Below are 25,234 nucleotides of genomic sequence, written 5' to 3'. Positions count from 1 at the left end.
GACCAATTTGCAAAGGGGCGCCCTACCAGACAACACAGCTCCCAGGTACACTGGAGCATACAAACCCCTCCACTAAGATAAGGTGGCGATCCAGGGAGGGGATCCATGCAACGTTGCATGAAAGTCGGGGACAATACCCCTGAATTGGCAAATTGGGGTGCTGGCCCCCATCTTTAAAAAAGGGGGCCCGGACAGTGTGTTCCAAGTATAGAGGAATCACACTTCTGAGCTTCCCTGGGAAGTCTATCCCAGGGTGCTAGTGAGGAGACTAAGATGATTAGTCGAACCTCAGACTCAAGAGGAGCAATGCGGGTTCTGTCCTGGTTGTGAAACGTTGGACAAACTCCTTACCCTCACAAGGATATTGGAGGGGTCAGCATGAATTTTGATTCTACTGGCAATATCATAATATGAATCCTTTATCTAAATGCCAAGGAATAAAATTATAGTGGTTTCAAAGAAAATTATTTTAATGACTTAAATCCTAAACAACCCAGTGGCACTATAATTTTAACTATTTATGGCTATTTATATAAGTATTATTTTCTCCATTAATCCCTAATATTAATGTGATAAACTTGACAGAAAATTATGCAGTAGGAACAAGGGTTACTAGTAAAAAGTTTGAGGAACAAAGTTAAAAATGAAACATCCAAAGACATGGGCAGGATTAAGTGGACTGGAGGTTCTAACAGTCAAGTTTGTTACTTTTTCTTTTTATTAAGTGGCCAGCCACAATTACTAAGAGTTTTTTATTGAATCCATGTTAATTATTTTAATAATTTATTTGTGTATTTTTACATTAAATTTCCCAAAAGGGGCAAGTGCAGTGAAGCTGAATGTAATATTCTGACATTTCTTTTTTCCATCTCCCTCTGATGATTTGAGAAAGAAACCTCAAGCAGACCAGACTCAAAGGGGTGACCCTCTGCTTGGGCCATGCTACCAACACAATTTACAAGACAATTCACAAAACGAATATACAGGAAATGTTGCCAGTGCACAGGACAGGAGGGTTTCAGAAACAGACACCACACCCATCTCTGGATGGAGCCACGCCTCAAGCAAAGAGAAAAAAAAACAAAAAACAATCAGGCATCAGAAAGACAACGGATACAGTATAATTTGCCAGCATTAAGCAACAAGAAAAAAAAGAGAAATACTAAGGTGATCGCCGGCCACTAGCCCTAAACTTCACTAAAAGACCCAGAATTTCGAATAAAACATTAAAATGGCTACTGAGACAAAAGCAGAGTACAATAATGTTCTCTGGCCAGTAACATTCTGACAAGAGAGATTTTAACATAATTCCCTGTGGTAGTGACACTGCCATGCATGCCATGAATGTTATGTTATAAATGTAATGTTAAGTCATGCTATCCATCTATCAAATAATTTCAGTTGTAAAAGAAATTGAGGAAAATGTTTTCACTGGAAAAATAATTTAATCCAATGAACACATACATGCCAATCCCTTTGAGGGTCCTCCTGTATAACCAAGTGAGAAAATCCATAAAATCAACACAAAATCCTTATACCCTCCAAATCACACCCAAATCAGTTTTATTACAGTACACACAACCGCATAGCGGTATCACATAACTGGGTTTTTGTAGACATATTATGAGTTGCCACAATGACATTAAAGTCAGGATCATTAGTATTTCCTCCACAGTTGAATTTCAAGCAATAGAGATCTAGTATTCATGCGTCAAGCTGAATTTTATAGAACTGAATGTGTCAAATTTAGTTATTTTTTACAGAAACAAGAACAGTGTGTCACTAGTAGAAATACATTAATAAAATGAAAAATAAATCAAATATAATAAACAAAATAAAACATACCTCAGAACTTCATCAAGTGTGTCGAAAATCTCCTCGCCAGTGCCAATGTTGCAGACTGGCATGTCGATGATCCTCGACTTCGCCCCTGTGTTTATCGATAAGATTTTAATCGATAGATACCATTATCTATTCTGCTTATTGATCTGATTCCTTATCGATACCTCTTGTGAATTTTTTGTGTACTAAAAGTAGGCTTTACAGGTTTTCTATGTCAGCCGGTCAAAGAGCTTTTTCTTATCGTGCACCTGCACTGTGGAACGGTCTTCCTGCGACCATGAGGCAGTCAGAGTCCATGGACATTTTTATGTCAAGACTTAAAGCCTATTTTTATTCTCTTTCTTATGAATAGTTTTTATTTTTATCTGTTTTATTCTTTTACTAACTGTTTTTAATTATGTATTTGAATTTTTTAATTTCTATTTATTTATTTTAATTTTTTATGTTGAACTGCTCTATGTGAGGCTTTTGTTGTGATTTGGCGCTTTATAAGCTGATTAAATTGAAACTGAATTGAACAACATTTTATTGAGTCTTAAAGTAAAAAAATATGAAATGGATCTCTGGACATAAATAGGAATAAACAAATCTGTAGTTTTTGTCAAAAGTATTTCCTTTCAGACATTATTTGCATGAATATCTTTCCATACATCTGAGCTGAGCTGTGCTGCACGTCAGGATGTAATTCATAAAGAATACAGCACTTCTCATTTTGGGAGAAAAAAAAAAAACGTTTTAGTTGATTATAGTTTCTTGTCTGTAATACAACGTTTGTAAGAGGTGTCATTTTATTTAAAGCAGCAGTTCGTTTTGAAATTATTAATTCTGACCGGACTCTGTCTCGGCAGAGAGCTGCCCAGCGTTTGGAGCTGTGCCAACGCAACGGAGGACGATTCTCGTTTCTTGACTGCAACAAGACAAGAGTCCCAGTTAGTGACTTTAATCCACACAAAAGTTACTCATGGTATTTTAATAGCTTTGAGAGGGGTTAAGAAGCAGACTTGCCGTTTCTGAAGAGCAGCGAATCAAAGAACCAACGAACTAGTGGATCAAAGCATTGCTTCAATGGCTCATGCTTCAAAGTGGAGTTGCGGTGCAGAAACGGTTGATTACACAGCCGCTGCAGACCAAACCCTGAATATCCGTAAGATTTTATTTGTACGTCTGTATGACTCTGAAACTCAGAAAAATCCGTATAATTTACGGACAAACCGTATTGTTTGACATGTACGAGGTCTATTAGATAAAAAAACGACACTTTTTTTTTTTTTTTAACTATATGGATTTGAATGACGTGCGATTACACCAATCATGCTTAAACCCTCGTGCGCATGCGTGAGTTTTTTCACGCGTGTCGGTGACGTCATTTCCCTGTGGGCAGGCCTTGAGTGAGATGTGGTCCCGCCCTATCGGCTGAATTCCTTTGTTTCACACGCTGCTCGAGACGGTGCGCGTTGCTTTACCAAAATTTTTTCTGGACCTGTGAGGAATATCCGAGTGGACACTATTCGAGAAATTTAGCTGGTTTTCGGTGAAAAGTTTAACGGCTGATGAGAGATTATGGGGTGTTTCTGTCGGTGTAAGGACTTCCCACGGAGCAGGACGTCGCGCAGCGCTTCCAGGCGCCGTCGTCGGCCTGTTTCGAGCTGAAAACATCCTAATTTAAGGCTTAATTCACCCAGGACATAATGAGAGAACAGAGAAGATTCAGAAGAGGCCGACATGAGGACTTTATGTGGACATTCCACTGTTTAAGGACGTTTTTTAATGAAAGACGTGCGCGGAAACGACTCGGCGAATCTGTGTGAGCCGCGACAGGAAAAACACCTCCGTGTTGAAAACCATTTGTAAAATTCAGGCGGCTTTTGATGGCTTTCAACAAGTGAGTAACTGAGAAATTGTTTAACAGCTTGGGCATGTTCCAACTTGCCCGTTAAGGTTTCCAACGGAGGTGTTTTTCCTGTCGCGACCCCCAGCGGTCGGGTCCGGCCCGACATGCAACTCTGCCCGTACGTTCTTTCATTACAAAATGTCCGTTAACAATGGAATGTCTGAATAAACTCCTCATGCCGACTTCTTCTGAAAGTTCTCTGTTCTCTGACGACTTACTGGGTCAACAGAGCCTGAAATGTGGAAGTTTTCAACTTGAAACGGCGAGACGCTGCCGCCTCGAAGCACAGATCGTCGTCAGGCGCCGTGGGCCGTCCTTACGGCGACACAACCAGACCAAAATCTCTCATCAGCTGTTAAAATCTTTACCGAAAACCAGCTGAATTTATCGAATGGTGTCCACTCAGTTGTGCCTTACAGTTTTGAAAAAATTTTTATCAAACAAAGCAGCAGTCTCTGAGCCATTCCTAAACAATGAAAAAAATCGACGAGAGGGTGGGCGACTCCTCACTCAAAGACTGCCCACAGGCGAATGACGTAACCGACAGGCGTGAAAAAACTCTCGCATGCCCACGAGGGTTCAAGCATGTCTGATGTAATCACACATGATTCAAATCCATATGGTTTTTGAAAAAAATAATAAGGTTGGATACTTTTCTAATAGACCTCGTATGTGAACATTTACATATCAGAGCAGTGACTGTATATGAGCTATAGAATAATAGATGATATGACTAAGCACTGTATGTGTAATGTATGGAACAGAATGAGGTAGTCAGCTAAATAATATCATATAGGTACTATGACTGTTTTTTGTTCTTAAAAAAAAAAAATCACATCATTTCAATCTCAGACTAGACTTTTACATGTCACACATCTGCAACAATAGTTAAAATATCCACAGGTTGGATCAGAAATTTTCAATCCATGAATTACGTTGGTATCAGAATCCGATACGATATTGGATCGGATCGGACCCATCCCTAGTTGGTTTCAATGCGGAAGTTTCCTGGTTCAAACGAAACATGGAGTTGTGTCAGGAAGGGCATCTGGTGTAAAACTTGTACCAATTCAACATGCAGATCCACATCAGATATGCTGTGGCGACTGAGTGCAAACAAGAGACTTACTTTTTGAAAATCTGAGTCCCTTTCATCATGTTCACGGGGCTCTCTGAGGACCTTTTGGGCATTTACCTGTCTGGAAAGTCCTCCGAATACATTTCTAATCATGCGTGGTGAGCAAACGCAGAAAATTCCACCTATGGAGAACTGACTGATGACATGAGGACATAACACGATAAGCTAAGGAGCCAGGGTTTACTGCAATACTTCACTGCAGTACTGCTTTATGCAAGCTTGTGTGTATTTTTCTCTCTGTGTGCTGTTATCAGCACTAGTTTTAAATAAAACGATTTGCTTTAATAAATAACTCACAAGATATGCTCTTCAGGAAGCAGTTTTACAAAAACATATCTTGAAAAAAAAAAGGTGTTGGGGGAGCACTTACATTCTGGACAATACAGTACTCTGTATTCCTTTAGCTGCGCTGACACTTGCATGACTTTGATGCACACACCTGCAAGCATGTCGTCGTGATGAATCCACCCACTGTATTCCCAGCTGAATGCCATGCTTTGTTCCACCACCTACCGCGCGCTCTGTGCTGGACGCTACATATACAAAATAATTACTTCATAGCTGATTAATTATTTTCTCTGCAAGTTGTCTGTTGAAAATGGCCCTAATCACTTCCTGAATCACAGAGGACCACTCCAGCAGCGCCATTCGTGCACTGAATGAGCTGGAGAAAGCATTTGGAGCCATCTGAAAAGGTAATTGTTTGTCATGTTTACATTGTCATGGCTTGGTAAAATTGCATGTTCTTTCCTTCTTGTCTGCAGCTGTTAAAGTATGTTTATGATAGATTCAACATCTCGTTATAATCCTTCAGATGAGCTGTGCACTGATGCGATCTGCTGACACAACCACTCGCTCTATTCACTTCTTTTCTCCATTTTATGAGCTGCACATCATGTTGGCAAGCAGATTGCGCCACGTAGCACGACATTTATGCCTGAAGGATTTTTTTGAACATTTCAAAATTCTCTTTGCGCAACTGAATGCACCAACACCCCTCTCACGTTCAGTCTCCACCCATTAAAGGCGGGTTTACGCTCCTGCACGACACAGGTCGTGCAAGTGCGTGAATCAAAGTCATGCAAGTGTCAGTGGGCCTTTTCATACAGGAGACAAGGAATTGACATCTATCTCTTGAGCCTCAGTTCAACATCAAGCTCCTAGATGCTGGTCAAACCTGTGTCCCACCACTCACACAGGACTGACTGTCCAACATATGCAAACTGCATTTCTGCATCATTGCTGCCTTTTGGAAAAGTATATTTGCATATTTAGCCCGAAAATTGTACACTCTGGACGCACTAATCCTGATCTTCACATTAGAAATGATGCCGACACTGATGTTATTTGTCATATTGGAAATGGGTCAGACGCACAATCTGCATGCTCAACGTGCACACAACATAATGAGGAGCTGCTTTTAAGGAGCAACATGTGGATGTGACCAACAGCTCTGGTTAGTCACACTGTAGCTGAGTGAAGTTGCTACTAACATGCAGATATTTCCTCGAGCTACTCGACAACAGAAGCATTTTAAACAGTGGGTAGAAGCTATATTGTGGAATTGCAGAACCAGAAAAGTGGGAACAAACTACAAAACACTGCTTGTGAAGCTGATCTTTGCTAAAAACAGCTGTAAATATTATCAGCATTCTATGACAGGATGACATTTTGAAACTATGCATGCCCAAAGCAGAGGTTTAATAACCCACGACAAATGAAAACATAAAACGGACCATGTCTCCATTTAGCTTACATGCTTCTTACTGCTAATTAATAGCTGCATTTCCAGTGGAAAGAGTCAGCTGTCACTGTTGAGATAAAACAAAGTCGAGAAAGTGGCAGCTCTCACTGACAGGCGACGAAATACAGACAATTTTTAGTTTCAAAATGGATGAAAGTCCTGTTCTTTCATGTGCACAGCAGCAGTTCTCACCACAGCTCTGCAAACGCAGGCACACACACACTTTGCAAAAATCTCAGGCATTATTAGACAATAACAAATTAAGCAAAGATGCTGCAAATACAGCAAAACGCTTCCAAATAAAGAGCACTACGCATCAAATTAATATCTTTTGTGACAACCCTTGACCATTAAAACTGAATTTTTTTGGAATACCTCGTGGGTGTTGGTGGAAAAAAAAATATTTTTTTTGACTGAACATTTTAGTGGATGGCTTGGTGTGGGTGGACAAGAACAGATGCAAAGCACAGACCTAATTTTGGAAAATTTGATGCATTTTGTGTCATACATTCAGTCATAAGACTGTTTTACAACAATTCTTACACAAGCACAATCAAGACGAACATTATGTGAGAACAGACCTTTTAAAGAACCAGTGACATTATAACACACTTTCACAAAACTATACTGTGCTGAACATCATGCAAAACACACGGACAAAAATGAAAAATTATGTGGTCTGCATCACCATGCAACACTGGAATAAAATGACTCTATGAAAATGATGCATTACACCCCTAGATTCCACAGGGCACCATTCTATTACAATCAACCACAATCCAGAAAAAGTGTAAAAATGGGATGAAACGGCTTACTTACTTACTTACGGCTTATGAATCCTATCAGCCTGGCTCATAAAGTGCAGATCTGGCAACTGGTTGTCTTATAAAGCGCATATCTGACAACTTGCTCAAAATATAAAGCTGCGCCCGGCTTTGTTCTCAGCCAGAACTGCAATAAATGCTGCTTTTGCTTCAACTTTTAACTGCAATGGAGCACAATCAAACACGTCTCAAGCTGTACTTACTAGGACTACCCCCTTTAAGACACAGTTCAAACTTTGAGTCACAAGTTCTTCCCCCGTTGCATATCGGATACAGAAACGTTGTACGCTTGGAATTCAAGCTCCTTTTATTGCTGTGAGTAATGCACAGAGGTACTCTTGAATTGTATGATAAAGTGTAAAATTCCCTTGCTGTTCAATAAAAAAAAAGTTCTTGCCAAATGTGTGAAAAAAAGTATTTCATAAAAAAAAGGTACTACTTTGTGTTTTTTCATTGTTGTTGTTTCGTCGGCCCATCTGTCCGTCCATCCATCCATCTGTCTGTGCTCAGCACAAGTCCAGTCCTATTACTGCCAGAGTCTTCTAATTCACAGAGAACATTCTTGAGACACAGACCTTGGACAAGTTCAAAGATGGCTAGCCTTGATCAAGAGGTTAAAAGCCACATTGTGTTCCTATTTTTATGGTATAATGTTGTAGCGTGGTGACATCACTTCCTGGTGTCGTTAGCTGCTAAGTTTGCTTCATTTTTGGCTATAAATAACACATTTGTCATATATTATGTAAAACCTAGGGAGAAATAAACACTTCTAAAACTGAAAAGGCTGTTTTTGTAACCTGATAACACCTCTGGAAGGAGTTACAAAACATTTAGCGGATGTTAGCGTGGTGACATCACTTCCTGGTGTCACTAGCTGCTAACTTCGCTTTGTTTTTAGGGGAGGTGATGGTCTAGTGGTTAAGGCGTTGAGCTTGAGACCAGAAGATCCTCGGTTCAAATCCCAGCCTGACAAAAATCACTAAGGGCCCTTGGGCAAGGTCTTTATTCCCCTATTGCTCCCGGTGTGTAGTGTGAGCGCCTTGTGTGGCAGCACCCTGGCATTGGGGTGAATGTGAGGCATTATTTGTAAAGCGTTTTGAGCGTCTGATGCAGATGGAAAAGTGCTATATACATGCAGTCAATTTACCATTTATTTGTTTTTGGCTAGAAATAACACCCTTCTCATATATTATGTAAACGCTCGCGAGAAATAAACAATTACCCCTCTGGAGTGATTTCTATGCCATTTTGCAGACATCAGCATGCACGCTAACAATGCAATGGAGCACAATCGCACAAGTTTCAAGCTGTACTCACTAGGCCTACCCCCTTTAAGACACAGTTCAAACTTTGAGTCACAAGTTCTTGCCAAATGTGTGAAAAAATAATTTCAGAATAAAAAAATGGTACAATCCTTCCAGAGGTGTAACATGATAACACCTCTGGAAGGACTTAGAAAACATTTAGCGGATGTTAGTGTGGTGACATCACTTCCTCGTGTCGCTAGCTACTAACTTTGTGTTGTTTTTGGCTAGAAATAACACCCTTATATATTATGTACACACTACAGAGAAACACTTCTAAAACTAAAAATGTTGCTTTTAGAACCTAATAACACCTCTGGAGTGATTTTAAGGCATTTTGCAGACAGCGTGCACAATAACTTCCTATGGATTTAAATTTGTCTCTTAATACATGTAAATGCACAGAGGGTGAGCTACAAATATTCCTTGATTTACACAACTTCCGCTCTTGTCAAAAGCTCATGTACACGCGCACGCAAGGCCTCATGCAAGCGCCATTAAAACGGAAATATTGTTTTTGACTGAGTAACTGATAGAGGGGCTTTATTGGACACGTACACATTGTACATAAGAAAATAGGATCTTCAGGAAGTTCAGATACAGACAGCCATATCCCATGTCAGACTATGGATTTCTTGTGGCTCACATTTATTTGAACAATAACTGAGATGTGTCCATGGGGACTGCTGATCTTTGTGACATTGTCAATCCAATCAGGTTTTTCTAAGGAATGTTCCGATACATTTTAAACCTATCTTGCAATAGTAAACAAACAGATGAAAAGGACAAATAAAAAATGAGGCATATCGGGATCACACTTTCCTGACCCAAGAACCATCTCTCCAGAAGATTTTTCAACAGACCACTTTTTAATATGTTGTACACCAATAGGGATGATATTGATAAGATTTTATCAATATCGATGCCATTATCGATTTTGCTTATCGATCCGATTCCTTATCGATTCCCTTATCGATACCTCTTGTGAATTTGCTGTGTACTAAAAGTAGGCTTTACAGGTTTTCTATGTCAACAACATTTTATTGAGTCTTAAAGTAAATAAATATGAAACTGATCACTGTATCCTTGATCTCTGGACATAAATAAAAATAAACAAATTATGTAGATTTTCTCAAAAGCATTTCCTTTCAGACATTTCAGACAGCGTTTGCAGCTGTGTGAACAGAACGGAGGACGATTCTCGTTTCTTTCTCGCAACAAGACAGAAGTTCCAGTTAGCGACTTCAACCTGCACAAAAGTGACTCACAGCTGACATATTCAGGGACGAAAGTGGTGAAAAACAAAAAAAGCTGTAACCCAAAATTACCCCCTACCACCACCCACACGAAAATGTTTGAATTCTAGAAGCTCTGAAATGCAATCTGGGACTATTCCAGACAATAAACTGCAGTGAGTGCAGCATCCATTTTGGTGAGAAAAAAAAAACAAACAACTTTCCTTATTCAAATTCACTCCAGTAGTATTCTTCTCTTACTAGGACGCAGCAGTTTTCTAGTTTGGCAGATAGTTCTGGAGGAAATCACTGAAGAAATTAACAAATTGAAAATATGCTTTGATCAAAACAAATTGTCATTAAACTTAAATAAAACAGGGATGAAGTGGAGGTGTAAGAGTCACTAGGTGTTCACAGGAAACAGATATTTATTTCTATATTTATTTATGTTCATTGTTAGTTGGTTTTATATTTTCTGTTGTGTTTTAAATCAGGTTTGTTTTGTCTCTTTCTCTAAAATTGTATTGTAGCATTATTAGTTATTATTACTATTATTGTTGTTGTTGCTATTATTATTATTAATATATAAACAAAAATAAAATTTAAAAATATTACAATTTGTAATACATTTGACTCTTTTATGACAACAAATGCTGAACCATTAATTATTATACAGAAATCAAATGCACACAAACGTGCTGAGATGCGAACAGCTTAATGCTAACTTTAACATTGAAAATGCCATAGACATGCTAACATGTTAGCATTGGTCCTGTTTTTAAGTTATAAAATACATCTATCAACTGTTTCAGAAGACCATAACAGATCTGTTTAACATAAAAAGGTAAATATTACTCACAGACATGTGCTCTTTGGGGATTTAGTGGGGAAAAAATTAAGATAAAGCGAAATAAAACAAAGAAAAAACGAAGCAGCGGGTCGGATCAATGTTTCATTGCTTCAAGCTTCAAAGATGACCCGCGCTGCAGATACAGTTGATTACAGGACCCTGAATGTGATCATTTTCCTGACAAACACCCCCAAAAACAACGGCCACTCTGAAGGACCGATAAGGGAATCGTTACGCAAAAAGGCTATTGATGTCAGTGGATCGAATAATTTCTTAACGATACCTGAAAAGAACCGGTTCTCAATACCCAACCCTATGCACCAACGAGGTTACCACATTACTTGTGCCCAATCCCAGGTGAAATAAGTATATACAGATAGCAGACCAATGATAGAATAACTCATTTAAAAATAAGTCTTTTCATTTAAATTTTTTCTTGAAACTAATGGTTTAATTTTGTGATGCTACGTCCTATGGGTCAAAGCCCAGAGTGATAACAGCTAGAGGGTCTAACAGAAAATTGGGTTTACAATGTGCTCAGTGAATTTCCTCCACCGTGACAGCCATCCTTTTTCAAGAGCTTATCTGAGGCCTGTTCACCCTGTCAATCTGTATCAGCCTCCTTCCCACAAGCCCACAACATTCACTATCTCTTGGGGATATTTTAAACCAATTTTAAAATCACCATACTTGCAAGAAGTAAATAAAGTGTCTCTTAGGGTAAATTGAGCATGTTTCTTTGGCGAGTTTTTGTAATGTCACCATTCTTTCATGTCTCCTGAGCTTCAACAACAGCTCAATGTGTCATTAAAATTTCACTGTATCACATAAGGTCACTTCATAATCCACCTTAAAAGGTCACATCAGCATAACTGAAAAAGGAGACGTCAACACAGGGTGAATGAAAACTGTGTATCTAATCATTCAGACTTCCTCAATACTTGGAAAAACAAAGGACAAAAACAGATTTCCATTCCTGGACTGACTCACATGTGTACTGAGGAAACAACTTGAAGGAAGCACTTCACACACAGCAGCACTGCTTGATGCCATCACTATGGCAACAGATGCCAAACAGAAAGTGAGTGGAACTCGAGATGCAAGCGGGGAGTCGAGTCAGAGAACAGGCAGGAGCCCAGGGGTTCAATCAAGCCTGCATGTTATTCTGTTATCCACAGTTAAAAGCCTACAGCAACCAAATGGAGACCAAGGAGAGATGATCATGTTTTGAAAATTCTTCAATAGCAAGTTCTCACTGCTGTAACAGCTTTACTGAGGTTACAAGATATGAACACAACATGACTGCTTCAATGTTATATTCCCTGAAGCTGAAGACTATATTGTTGTGTACTATGCTTTATCTAGCTATCAGTAATGTCCAACTCCAAAGTTCTAATCTTGTTCATTTCAAAAATTAGAAATGCACCAGCTGTGCATCAAACTGTTTTCACCCAGACAGATTAATTTCCATTCATGCTCATATCTTTGAGCAAACAAAATCAATTCTGTACGAAATAAATGGATTGTTTTTCATATCCATGTAAACACCAACATCTATTATTCTGTGTGACTCAATTTATCATGCAGTGTCTGCACTCAACTCAGCACACTGCACCAACGAATCAGATGTGGAAGGTAACTAATCAAATCCTGCAAAAATAAATGAATACATAAAATTGGATCATGCGCAGATGGTCGTATTTTGAGTGTTCTGAATTGTGGCCTTGTATGCGTGTGAGATATATGTGCAGCTGTCAGCCCACTGAACAGAGCGTCACACTTGAAGCACATGCACAGCTGTGGTGGCTGAAAGTACACAGCTTCGGAATAATAGTAGTGTTCTAGCTAGCGCAAACTTGGGTTACGGCCCATTACGCTATAATTTTGGACCATTATGCTTATTTTGGACCGTTATGCTTATTTTCAATACAGCGTAACGGCTGTGTAATCAACCGTTTCTGCAGCGCGCCTCCAGTTTGAAGCGTGAATCAATGAAGCAATGCTTCGATTCAATGGCCCGTGGTTCTTTGATTCGCTGCTCTTCAGAAGCGGTAAGTCCGCTTCTTAACCCCTCTCAAAGCCATTAAAATACACACAAAAGTCACTTTTGTGTGGATTAAAGTCACTAACTGGGACTCTTGTCTTGTTGCAGTCAAGAAACGAGAATCGTCCTCCGTTCCGCTGGCACAGCTCCAAACGCTGCGCAGCTCTCTGCTGAGACAGAGTTCATTCGGAATTAATAACTTCAAAATGAATCGCCGCTTTAAATAAAATGACATCTCTTTACAAACGTTGCAATACAGACAATAAACTACAATCGACTAAAACATTTTTCCTCCCAAAATGAGATGTCCTGCATTCTTTATCAACCTGACCTGCAGCACAGCTGCAAGAGCTCAGCTCATAGGTATTGAAAGACATTCAGGCCAATAATAATGCCTGAAAGGAAATGCCTTTGACAAAAACTAACAGATTTTATTTCTGTTTATGTCCAGAGATCAAGGATCCACCATGTAGAGTTTATTATGTCCAGAGTTTAAGGATCCAGTAACCAATTTCATATTTATTTACTTTAAGACTCAATAAAATGTTGTTCAGTTTCAATTTAATCAGCTTAAGTAAGTCCCTTCGGCTGCTCCCTTGTTTGCACTCGGGGTCGCCACAGCAAATCCAAGGTGGATCTGCATGTTGATTTGGCACAGGTTTTACGCCGGATGCCCTTCCTGACGCAACTCCACATTACATGGAGAAATGCGGCAAGGGTGGGATTTGAACCCAGAACCTTCCGAACTGAAACCAAGCGCATTAACCACTTGGCCACCACCCCTGCTAATTTAATCAGCTTATAAAGTGCCAAATTACAACAAAAGCCATCTCAAGGTGCCTCACACAGAACAGTTCAACATAAAAAAATTAAAATACCTAATTAAAAACAAAAGTAAAAGAATAAAACATAAAATAAAAATTACTCACAAGAAAGAGAATTAAAAATTGGTTTTAAGTCTTGACTTAAAAATGTCCACGGACTCCGACTGCCTCACTGAGGGCCATGTACTGGCTAACTAGGGATGTGAATCTTACAACAACACACGATTCAATTCGATTCCGATTCTTGGGGTGACGATTCGCTTCAGAATCGATTTTCGATTCAAAGAGCTCTGAGAAATAGTTATATTACTAAAAAAATGTTTATGTTTATGAAAATGCAGCTTTACAGGGTTAATCACATGATTCTAGATGTAAATTTACTTATCTGCTTTGCTCGTTCGGAGTTGGCTGGCAGTTTAGCGAAGCGCTGGTCAGTAGTCGGCAGAGACCACTGCTCCCCTCTTTTAGCTCCAGGTGATGGCGTAGCATGTGGCCTTGCGGATTTGAAGTGTTTCCAAAGTACTTTCATTTTGCAGATTCTGCACACTGCATAAGTCATGTCAAGCTCCTTCTTATGCAGCAAATAATAAAATCCAAAATGCGCCCAAACATTTGCCTTCAGCAAAGACGGTGCCGGCTGAATTAGCTCTTCGTCCGCCATGCTAAGCTACAGCCTCTGAACTTTCCAGCGCACGAGTGTTTGAAGCATGCCGGACCCCCCCCCCCCCCCCCCACGGGGACGCTGTAGTACGGACACCGTTGTCTGACAAACAGTACACGCAGTGAGTAAGCAAGATTATGTTTAAAAAATGCTTTTAAAAAAAATCGATTCTTGGACATTTTGGATCGATTCAGAATCGTAATAAATAAGAATCGTGATTCGGACGTGAATCGATTTTTTCCCTATGGCTAACCCAGAATGAGATTGCCCACTCAACAAACTTCCCCAGCCTCATGGACATGATGAAGGGACTTGGGTTGTCATACCTGGCTTTTCCCCTTTGGGTACCCCTAGAATGGCCAATTTTTAGCTTAAATTTTCAAACACATCTCTTGGAATCCGATATAGATTTTATCCTCATTATTTTGATCAGCGCTATTTCAAGCTCATTATTGCAGATTAATGGGCCTTTCACACGTCGGAGCTTCAGAGGTGTTAAGAATCGGTCTAAAAAGCATTATTTTCAATGAGACGTGTTGCTTTTTAGAGGCGTCAGAAGCGCTGCATCAAAAGCTGAGCTAAAGTGACGCTTCTGATGGGAGCGTGCAATGCGGCTAGTCGGCAGGCTGACTTGGTCAAAGTTCAACACAATCTTTTTTTTTATTGAACAAAAGAAAAAACATAAGTTCAACCCAATCCAACTTTTGACGCTCTGAGCTGTGATGTAGCTTCGCTCTGTCCAATAGGAACGACGCGTCGGGCCAAAACACGTAAGACTAGTGGCAGAAACCACTGATCTCTACAAAACAGATCAGTGCAGAAACCATTGATCTCTACAAAACAGAAACGTGTCACAGGACTGCTCATTTATAGAGCAGTTTTCTGAAGAAAAATCCTTGGAAATGTTTTTTGTTGTTGTTTGTTACCTCAAAATTTCTGGTTACTGTTTAAAAAGGTTACTGTTACTGTTTAAAAGAGTTTAGAACACTTGTAATTAAAATAGCTAAATCAATAAATGGTTCTATAGAAACCTTTCATCTGTAAATTAAAACCACCTGTTATTTCAGATTAGATAATTTCTTGTTTAACATAAGGAACCTTGGGCATTTATTTTTACACAAATAAAATAACATGGAAATTTGTACATTTTGTAGTCTGGTAGATTACTTGATTGTTCAAGCTACCTCAAGCAGAAGTACACTGTTTAAGTGATAAATAATAAAATAAGGTGATTAAAATAAAAATATTATATATTTAGCATTTGTTCATTGTTCATTCAGTTTTTAAAGTATCGGATCGGGACTCGGTATCAGCAGATACTCAAAATCAGATGATTCGGAATCGGATCGGGGCCAAAAAACCTGATCGGGACATCCCTAATATATATATATATATATATATATATATATACATATATATATATATATATATATATATATATATATATATATATATATATATATATATATATACATACATACATACATACATACACACACACACACACACACACAGACCAATGTAAATCTTACAACCAGACTCTATGCATGTCTTGTTCCTCCATGTACAGCGATACAGACATAGGCAGAGTGTCTGCCATCTGTGACCTTCAGCAGAGACCACTGACAAAGAACAAATATATCCCTGTAAGGAGGGGGGGTGGCGCCTGTGTGGGTGTGTATGTCCTCCAGAGAGCCAAAGTGTGAATGTGGGTTTTATGTGGGTTCATACAATCATGTGTTGGAGCATGCTCTTGTATTTTAAAAAAAAAAAAAAAGAGAGAGATGTTAAAACAATCAGTTTCAAGTGTGTAACAAATGCCTTTGAGAAACAACTATCCTATTAACTAAAAGCCACAGAGCTATGTACGTACAAAACTGTAACATCAGTTTCCAATGATAATCTCAGCCATCCCTCAGTGGCTGAGAGCATTATTTGCACAGTGGACCTCTACAGCAGTGGTTCTTAACCCTGATCCTCAGGAACCCCAAAAAACTGCACATTTTTCATCTCTACCAGCACTGCCAAAAGATGATTAACTACTTTAAGTGTGTTAGCTCATGATTGGATGAAGACAATTTTTAGTTACTGGGAGCATATAATAATTTCTTCCATCAACAGACACCAAGTTTCTCTTATAGCAGTCAGAAGATGCTAGAAATAGCTCCCTTCATAATGCATTGTTGATGAAGTGTGTACCTACAAAGTAATCCCAGCTGAGCATAATAACCTCAGAATGAGATTTTCTCAGGTTTCTCCAAGTGTTATTTTATTTTCAAACACTGACGGCATCCTGACACCATCATCATAAAAAGGACCAAGAGGAAGAAAAAAAAAAGCATCAGACTAACATTCATTAACAACTGTGCTTTTTCTCTGCTGTGTCATAGACAGGATACATCCACAGTGCATTGATCTCCCAGCAGATAAAACATCTTTATTGCTCATCCACCTCACATAGGGCCAAATGTCAAGCCCAAGTACAGAACAACATTGTGTAAGCAAAGTCAGCACTGAGAGGAATACTTTTCACTTATGGTGACGTGATGCAGAAATTACTTTTTTTTCTTTAAATAGGCAGTGGCAAATTTTAGGACGAGTTGTAAATATTATTTCTAGGAACTTTTATGATGTGGGAAGTTCTGGTGACATGCACATTTTCCATATTTTCAGACTGGTGAGTGTGCATTTCTGCCAAACAACATAGATTAATGGATGCAAGATGATGCAAGTGAAATCCTGAATGACTGCATGAAGGTGCAGAATTTGACTACTTCCAGCCTCCCCCCACCCCCCAAACAAAAAGGTGTTGTGTCTTTCGTTTAAGTAAGTTATTGTCTATCCTGATACCATTGCAAAACTTCAACATCTTCATCAACCATTGTAAGACCAATACCCTATCTAATTTCTCACTTCTACATTGCACCCATTTCATCGAAGAACTGTGCAATGTTCTCTGCACAGCTCCTGTTGTGTACTGTGCATGCTAACAAACATGCAGCATGTTCTGCATACAGCGATGCACATGCAGTACAGTGACATGCATCCTGACCACCGTCCATAAACATATGCATTAACGGCGGAGCAAAATGGCATCATGGCAGTACTGTGATTGGAAACAGTGATATACATATTGTAGCGTAAGTCCACAATCAGTACTCTGCACATACATCAACAAAACCTCTGCCATGTCATAAAAATAAGTTGAAAATAAACTTTATGACTTGTAAGAATAGCCAACAGAAGAGAACGCTGTTGTTGTTTACTTCCGACTTTCCCGCGCATGCGCACGGACTGGTAGGCAGAAGACTCCAGACTCCAAGGAGATGGGGTGAGAAAACGCACGAGAAGATGACTTCAGACTACCTGTCAGCTCTTGATGCCGAAGATCGAAAGAGATATTGTGAGAAATTAAATTTTGGAGACAATGACCATGAAGGCTTTTGAGTTTTTGGAGGCGTACAATTATTTTATCAGGTCACCAGAGGGAATACCATTATCACACTGTTGCTGCAGATGTTGATGTTTGTCTGTGCTCTTTCTACTGTCTGGTCCCGTCTTTGTGGAGTGTCATCCAGATTGTCAACCATCTGGATGTGATGTGTTGATGGGTTTTACGGCGTTGAGCTGATCCGTCAGCATGTGATGGATCACCGAGTGCACACTTTGAAAAGTGACATCTTCAAATATTATGCACAGTCTGACTGAAGTTTTCTGCCTACCAGTATGGCTCCCGCACCGGTGCAAACATCATTGCGATGCCTTCTATGCTTTTTTTTTATAGCTATGTGATCCAACTGAATGTTTCCTAAATCCTCAGAGATTTTTTAATTTTGATAAAATGGGACTTGGGAACAATTTGACACTCAAGACAACAGTTTACACTTTGCAACATAGCAAGTTACATGCTGCTTGAAAATTAGCTTTGTTATAATCAACATCCTAAGAATTCCACCACTAACCTTTCTTGAACTCCTCCAGCATGGAGTCCAACTTGGTGTCATGAAATACAAAGTGGACTGGGTGGTTATAGAACTTTGTGATGGTCTTGAGGGTGGTGCAGTCATCTGGATCAACAAAGGCCAGATCCTTGACATACAGGATGTCCACAATGTTGGACCGCTCTTCCTCATACACCGGTATCCTCGTATACCCACTCTCCATGATCTCAGACATAGTGTTGAAGTCCAACACAGCATCACTGTGGATCATGAAACAGTTGCTAAGCAGTGTCATGACATCCTCCACCGTTTTGGTCCTAAGCTCAAGCGCACCTTGGATCATGTTGAGTTCCTCTTTCACAAGATCATTGTATGGCTCTGTGACTTTCAGCATCTCCACTAACTTCTCCCTGTTGTACACAGTGCCAATCTCCTGGCCCAACACAAAGTCCAGGAGCTTACTGATGGGCCATGACAGAGGAAAAGTTAAAAGCATGAACAGCTTGGTCAGGAGGATGGTGTTTGCCCCGACAGCCAGACCATGGCGAGAGCACAACGCCTGGGGGACAATCTCACCAAAAATAACAATCCCGATGGTGGAAGCAACCACAGCCCCTAACCCGGACCCTATGAGGTCATCCAAGAGGATGGTTAGGGTGGTGTTGACCAGGACGTTTCCAAGGAGCAACGAGCACAGCAGGTAGTTTCCCTTCCTGCGGATGGGCTCGATCTTCCTCGCGTACTTCTTCTCCTTCTCAGTGCCACAGTTCTGCACGATACGGAGCTCCATGGGATCCAGAGCCATCAGCCCCAGGTTGAGCCCACTGAACATACCCGACAGCACCAGCAGAAAGGAGATCAGGATCACCTGCAGCCAGATGGGGAGGAGGGACTTCTTCTCCTCCTCCACCCGCAGTTTGCCGTCGTTCTCGTCCAGCAAGTACCACTTGTCCGTTTCGTGATTGTCACGCACGCACAGACCGAACACCTTGAACGCCTCACTCTTGCGGAGCTGCTTGATCCTGAGGTCCACCACCCCGGAGGTACGCTCGGTGTTGACACTCATGGTCCCTATCACTAATATATCCTTCGTGTGCTCGGCGCAAGTTCTATTAAAGGGTTGCTCGCTATCGCCGTCGGTCTCATCCTCTTTGTCACTGGAGTAGAGTTCCGTGAACCTGATAAGCGCCGAGCTCTCCGGGAGCAGCCGGAGCCCGTAGATCCTGAAGGAGGTGTTGCTACCCTCGGTCACCTGAATAACCCCGTCCCGAGTGGTCATGGCCGGTTTGTCACTCCTCTCCAGCCTCATGCCGAGTATCCGAACGCCACTACCCGACTCCGAATTTCCCGCCTCGGCTTGCCTGCCCGCTAAAACGCAGGAAAAGACGAATAAAGTTAGCGTGAACCCCAACCCGCTCGACTCTGTCGCCATGTTTGTTTCACTCTGTGCAAACACGGGAACTGACGTCACTTATTCATTTCCACAGTTCCGCCCCCTGTTTTGAATACTGTGAAATCCAGCCAATCAGCATCCCAGGCATGTCTCTAAATGAGGGAACGAGCCCCTTTTATTTTTAAGGTAGACCGAAATAGCTGCCTTCTACTGTTTTTCAGCGTCAATGTAAAGTCTGTGTGTGACGTTAGTATATTATACAGAGTCCTTAAAAATCCCCGCAGTGAAAACGTATTTAACCCTTATGTATGCAGCTGCTGCTCAATACATAGTCGCGTTTTTACATATAGAGGGTTTTCATGTGACGTCTCGGTCGCGTCATTTTGTGTCCCGTGGCCATTCTGGATTACAACGCGGTGGCCGCTGTGATTACACTTCGTGCATTTGGCGAACAATTGCACAAGTTTCAACGATCGATGTGAAGAAGCCTCACGGCACCGTGGCGCTGTGAGAGATCCGCCGCTAACAGAAATCCACTGCTCACAGAATTTATTTTATTCGGCAATACAATTATATAACAATACATAAAAATACTGCAGAGGATAACACAAGAACGCTACTTAGGTAAAGTTAGAAAGATATTCACAGATTCGAAGTACACGGCTCAATAGATCTTAAGAGAAACATTGTAGAAAGACAAACACCACTAGTTTCTAACCTCAGGAAGGTAGACAACGAGCTACAACCTTATTTTTATCCATATGAACCAGAGAAACGGAAGCTTAGGGACCGTCTACAAAGTGCATACATGGAAAAAAAAAGACACCAGAAAATTATTGAATAAATCATTGTAATAAGGAGTGATGTCACCAAATTCAAAAACTTTACATAATTTTTTATTTTTTAAATGTTTAATAGCATCAAAGTTACAAGGTGTGGTGTCACCAAATTCACTGCACACAACAGCCGTGTCCATTATACCAGAGCACTCAGTTTGGAAAAAAAGTAATTTAAAAAAATTTGGAGAATTTTTCATTGATTATATTTTCAATAGCATCAAAGTCATAAGGTGTAGTGACACAAAATTTACTGCACACAACAGCGATGTCCTGTTGATTATACTACAACACTCACTTTGGGAAAAAGTCATTTTCAAAAATTTGGGAGAATTTTTTATTGTTTAAAATTTCAATAGCATCAAAGTCATAAGGTGTAGTGACACAAAATTTACTGCACACAACAGTGGTGTCCTGCTGATTATACTACAACAGTCACTTTGGGAAAAAGTCATTTTCAAAAATTTTGGAGAATTTTTTATTGTTTAAAATTTCAATAGCATCAAAGTCATAAGGTGTAGTGACACAAAATTTACTGCACACAACAGTGGTGTCCTGCTGATTATACTACAACACTCACTTTGGGAAAAAGTCATTTTCAAAAATTTTGGAGAATTTTTTATTGTTTAAATTTTCAATAGCATCAAAGTCATAAGGTGTAGTGACACAAAATTTACTGCACACAACAGTGGTGTCCTGCTGATTATACTACAACACTCACTTTGGGAAAAAGTCATTTTCAAAAATTTTGGAGAATTTTTTATTGTTTAAATTTTCAATTTGGTGACACTACACCTTATGACTTTGATGCTATTGAAAATTTAAACAATAAAAAATTCTCCAAAAATTTTTTAAAATGACTTTTTCCCAAAGCAGTGTTGTAGTATAATCGGCAGGACACCACTGTTGTGTGCAGTGAATCTGGCGACACCATACCTTATGACTTTGATGCTATTGAAAATTTAAACAATAAAAAATTCTCCAAAAATTTTTAAAATGACTTTTTCCCAAAGTAGTGTTGTAGTATAATCGGCAGGACACCACCGTTGTGTGCAGTGAATTTGGCGACACCACACCTTATGACTTTGATGCTATTGAAAATTTAAACAATAAAAATTCTCCAAAAATTTTTTAGAATGACTTTTTCCCAAAGTGAGTGTTGTAGTATAATCGGCAGGACACCACTGTTGTGTGCAGTGAATTTGGTGACACCGCACCTTATGACTTTGATGCTATTGAAAATTTAAACAATAAAAATTCTCCAAAAATTTTAAAATGACTTTTTTCAAAATTGAGTATTGTAGTATAATCAGCAGGACACCACTGTTGTGTGCAGTAAATTTTGTGTCACTACATCTTATGACTTTGATGCTATTGAAAATATAATCAATGAAAAATTCTCCAAATTTTTTAAAAATTACTTTTTTCCAAACTGAGTGCTCTGGTATAATCAACAGGACACGGCTGTTGTGTGCAGTGAATTTGGTGACACCACATCTTGTGACTTTGATGCTATTAAAATTTTAAAAAATAAAAAATTCTGCAAAGTTTTTCATAGTGGCATTTTTCTAAACTGAGCTCTGTAGTATAATCAGCAGGACCCCACTGATGTGTGCAGTGAATTTGGCGACATCACTCCTTATTACAATGATTTATTCAATAATTTTCTGGAGTCTTTTTTTTTTCCATGTATGCACTTTGTAGACGGTCCCTAAGCTTCCGTTTCTCTGCCGGCTGCCCGTTCAGATCAGTGTTATTTTTTCAGCTCAGAGGACGGCTCATATGGATAAAAATAAGGTTGTAGCTCGTTGTCTACCTTCCTGAGGTTAGAAACTAGTGGTGTTTGTCTTTCTACAACGTTTCTCTTAAGATCTATTGAGCCGTGAACTTCGAATCTGTGAATATCTTTCTAACTTTACCTAAGTAAGAACGCTTCCAATACGGATGCTTATTTACATTGTGGTCCTCGAGCACCGAGCTGCTGATCCACAAGCTGCCCTTCCTGCGCCTGGTGAGAGAAATCGCTCAGGACTTCAAGACCGACCTCCGTTTTCAGAGCTCCGCTGTGATGCTCTGCAGGAGGCCGGCGAGGTTGACCTGGTCGGCGGCTTCCTAGTTCACAATATCGCAGTGTGACACGGTCGGCCAGTTCGTTACATTAACACTAAACTCACTATCTGGTATAAAATACGGATCCACTGAACCAACTGCTACACATCTATCACGATAAATAGCTTTATCTCGAGGATTTAAAGCCTCGTAATAACCGGACATTCTCTCCATTTTTTCTATCACGCGCCAGCCTCCTTGTAATCCAGAATGGCGACGGCACCTGTCCTGCAGCAAATCGGTCACGTGATTGAAAACCCTCTATAGAAATCGAGCGAGTAAATAATGGAGTAATTTAGGACAAATACGTACCTTTGATTTGATTGATGTATATTTTTAAAATTAAATGAATTCTCTCGAAAATCTTATTAATATTACTCGGTGTTTTCCATGCATTATATGTATTTATTTATTTTTTTACCGTTTTGTCTTTGGTTGCAAATTTGTAGCTAAACGTAGGTTTTGTACAAGAAATACAGTGCTGAAGTGACGTTTGAATACACCAGATTCTTAAGAATAAAGTCTCTGTTTTATATTTGAAAAAGAGCTTCAAGCTTGAATCATAAAACCCATATGTGAATCACGAGTTTTATCAATGAAGAGTTTATTTTTCTGTTTTTAGTCTTTTCCTCCTTTTGAACATTATTAAGACAGAGCTCTCTCTTGTGGTCAAGTGTTAAATTGACAGTCTGCATGTAACCATTTCTGACAGGTTAAAAAAATCCAGTATTTTTCCCATTCTTCAGTGGTTCTTTATGATTATTATGATATGTTACATCTTACTGCTGAGATACTAAGTCATAGGATTGACATTTGACTTCATCAACGGGTTATGAAATAGTTAAAATTATGAGAATTAGATTAGATTAGATTAAGGGGTCTCCCCCTCTAGCTGCCACCTTATCGTGGTGGGGGAGTTTGCGTACCCGGATGATCCTAGGAGCTATGTTGTCGGGGGCTTTGTGCTCCCTGTAGGGTCTCCCAAGGCAAACAGGTCCTAGGTGACAGGTCAGACTAAGGACAGTTCAGAACCTCCATGACCAGTAAAAGATCAAGGACCGTGACGTCGCCGGTATGGCGGAGCCGGGGCCCCACCCTGGAGCCAGGCCTGGGGTTGGGGCTCGCGCGAGCGCCTGGTGGTTGGGCCATAGCCCATGGGGCCCGGCCGGGCTCAGCCCGAAAGAGTGACGTGGGCCCACCCTCCTGTGGGCTCACCACCTGCAGAGGGGACCATGGGGGTCGGGTGCAGAGAGGATTGGGTGGCGGTTGAGGGCGGGTGGCCCGGCGGCCCGGTCCATGCTCACAGTCCCTGGCTGTTGGGACGTGGAATGTCACCTCGCTAGGGGGGAAGGAGCCTGAGCTTGTGCGGGAGGTTGAGAGATACCGACTAGAGATAGTCGGGCTCACCTCCACGCACAGCTTGGGCTCTGGTACCCAACTCCTGGAGAGGGGCTGGACGCTTCATTTTTCTGGTGTCACCCACGGGGAGAGGCGGAGAGCTGGGGTTGCATTGCTTATTGCTCCCCAGCTCAGTCGCCAAGTGTTGGAGTTCACTCCGGTGAACGAGAGGGTCGCGTCCCTACGCCTTCGGGTCGGGGACAGGTTTCTCACCGTTGTCTCGGCCTATGGGCCAAGCAGTAGTGCAGAGTACCCGACCTTCCTGGAGTCCCTGGGAGGGGTACTAAATAGCGCTCCGACTGGGGACTCCATTGTTCTCCTGGGGGATTTCAATGCCCACGTGGGCGGCGACAGTGAGACCTGGAGGGGGGTGATCGGGAAGCACGGCCTCCCCGATGTGAACCCGAGTGGTGTTCAGTTGTTGGACTTCTGTGCTAGTCACAGTTTGTCCATCACGAACACCATGTTCGAGCACAAGGATGTCCATAAGTGCACATGGTACCAGGACACCCTGAGCCGGAGGTCGATGATCGACTTTGTAGTCATATCATCTGACCTTCGGCCACATGTCTCGGACACTCGAGTGAAGAGAGGGGCAGAGCTGTCGACTGATCACCACCTGGTGGTGAGTTGGATCCGCTGGGAGGGTAGGAAGCCGGTAAGACCTGGCAGGCCCAAACGTATCGTGAGGGTCTGCTGGGAATGACTGGCGGAACCCTCTGTCAGCAAGGCCTTCAACTCCCACCTCCGGGAGAGCTTCTCCCAGATCCCGGGGGAGGTTGGAGACATGGAGTCCGAGTGGACCATGTTCTCCACCTCCATTGTCGATGCGGCTGCTCATAGCTGTGGTCGCAAGGTCTCTGGTGCCTGTCGCGGCGGCAATCCCCGAACCCGGTGGTGGACACCGGAAGTAAGGGATGCCATCAAGCTGAAGAAGGAAGGTGGGACCCCAGAGGCAGCTGACAGGTACTGGCAGGCCAAGCGTGCCGCAGCCCGTGCGGTCGCAGAGGCAAAAACCCGGGTCTGGGAGGAGTTCAGGGAGGCTATGGAGGAGGAGTATCGGTCGATCCTCAAAGAGATTCTGGCAAACCGTCCGACGCCTCAGGAGGCGGAAGCAGCTCTTCACCAGCACTGTTTATGGTGCGGGTGGGGAGCTGTTGACCCTGACTGGGGATGTTGTCAGGCGGTGGAAGGAGTACT

The 25,234-nt window shown here is 41.1% G+C and overlaps 1 protein-coding gene across 2 annotated transcripts in view; it reads right to left on the bottom strand.

Annotated features, from left to right (window-relative positions):
* LOC117510914 (metal transporter CNNM4) overlaps window positions 1–19,730 on the bottom strand; it is a 76,513-nt gene extending 56,783 nt beyond the window's left edge. For both annotated transcript variants that reach the window (XM_034170813.1, XM_034170814.1), the window contains exon 1: window positions 18,320–19,730. In XM_034170813.1, coding sequence (XP_034026704.1) covers window positions 18,320–19,730 — 1,411 coding nt within the window. The remainder of the gene's footprint in view (window positions 1–18,319) is intronic.
* Between the last annotated feature and the right edge of the window lie 5,504 nt (window positions 19,731–25,234).

The sequence above is a fragment of the Thalassophryne amazonica genome, chromosome 5 (genome assembly GCF_902500255.1).
Source record: "Thalassophryne amazonica chromosome 5, fThaAma1.1, whole genome shotgun sequence".
Classification (NCBI taxonomy): Eukaryota; Metazoa; Chordata; class Actinopteri; order Batrachoidiformes; family Batrachoididae; genus Thalassophryne; species Thalassophryne amazonica.
Note: the sequence above shows the minus strand (reverse complement) of the source record. Positions and strands in the feature narration are given on the sequence as shown.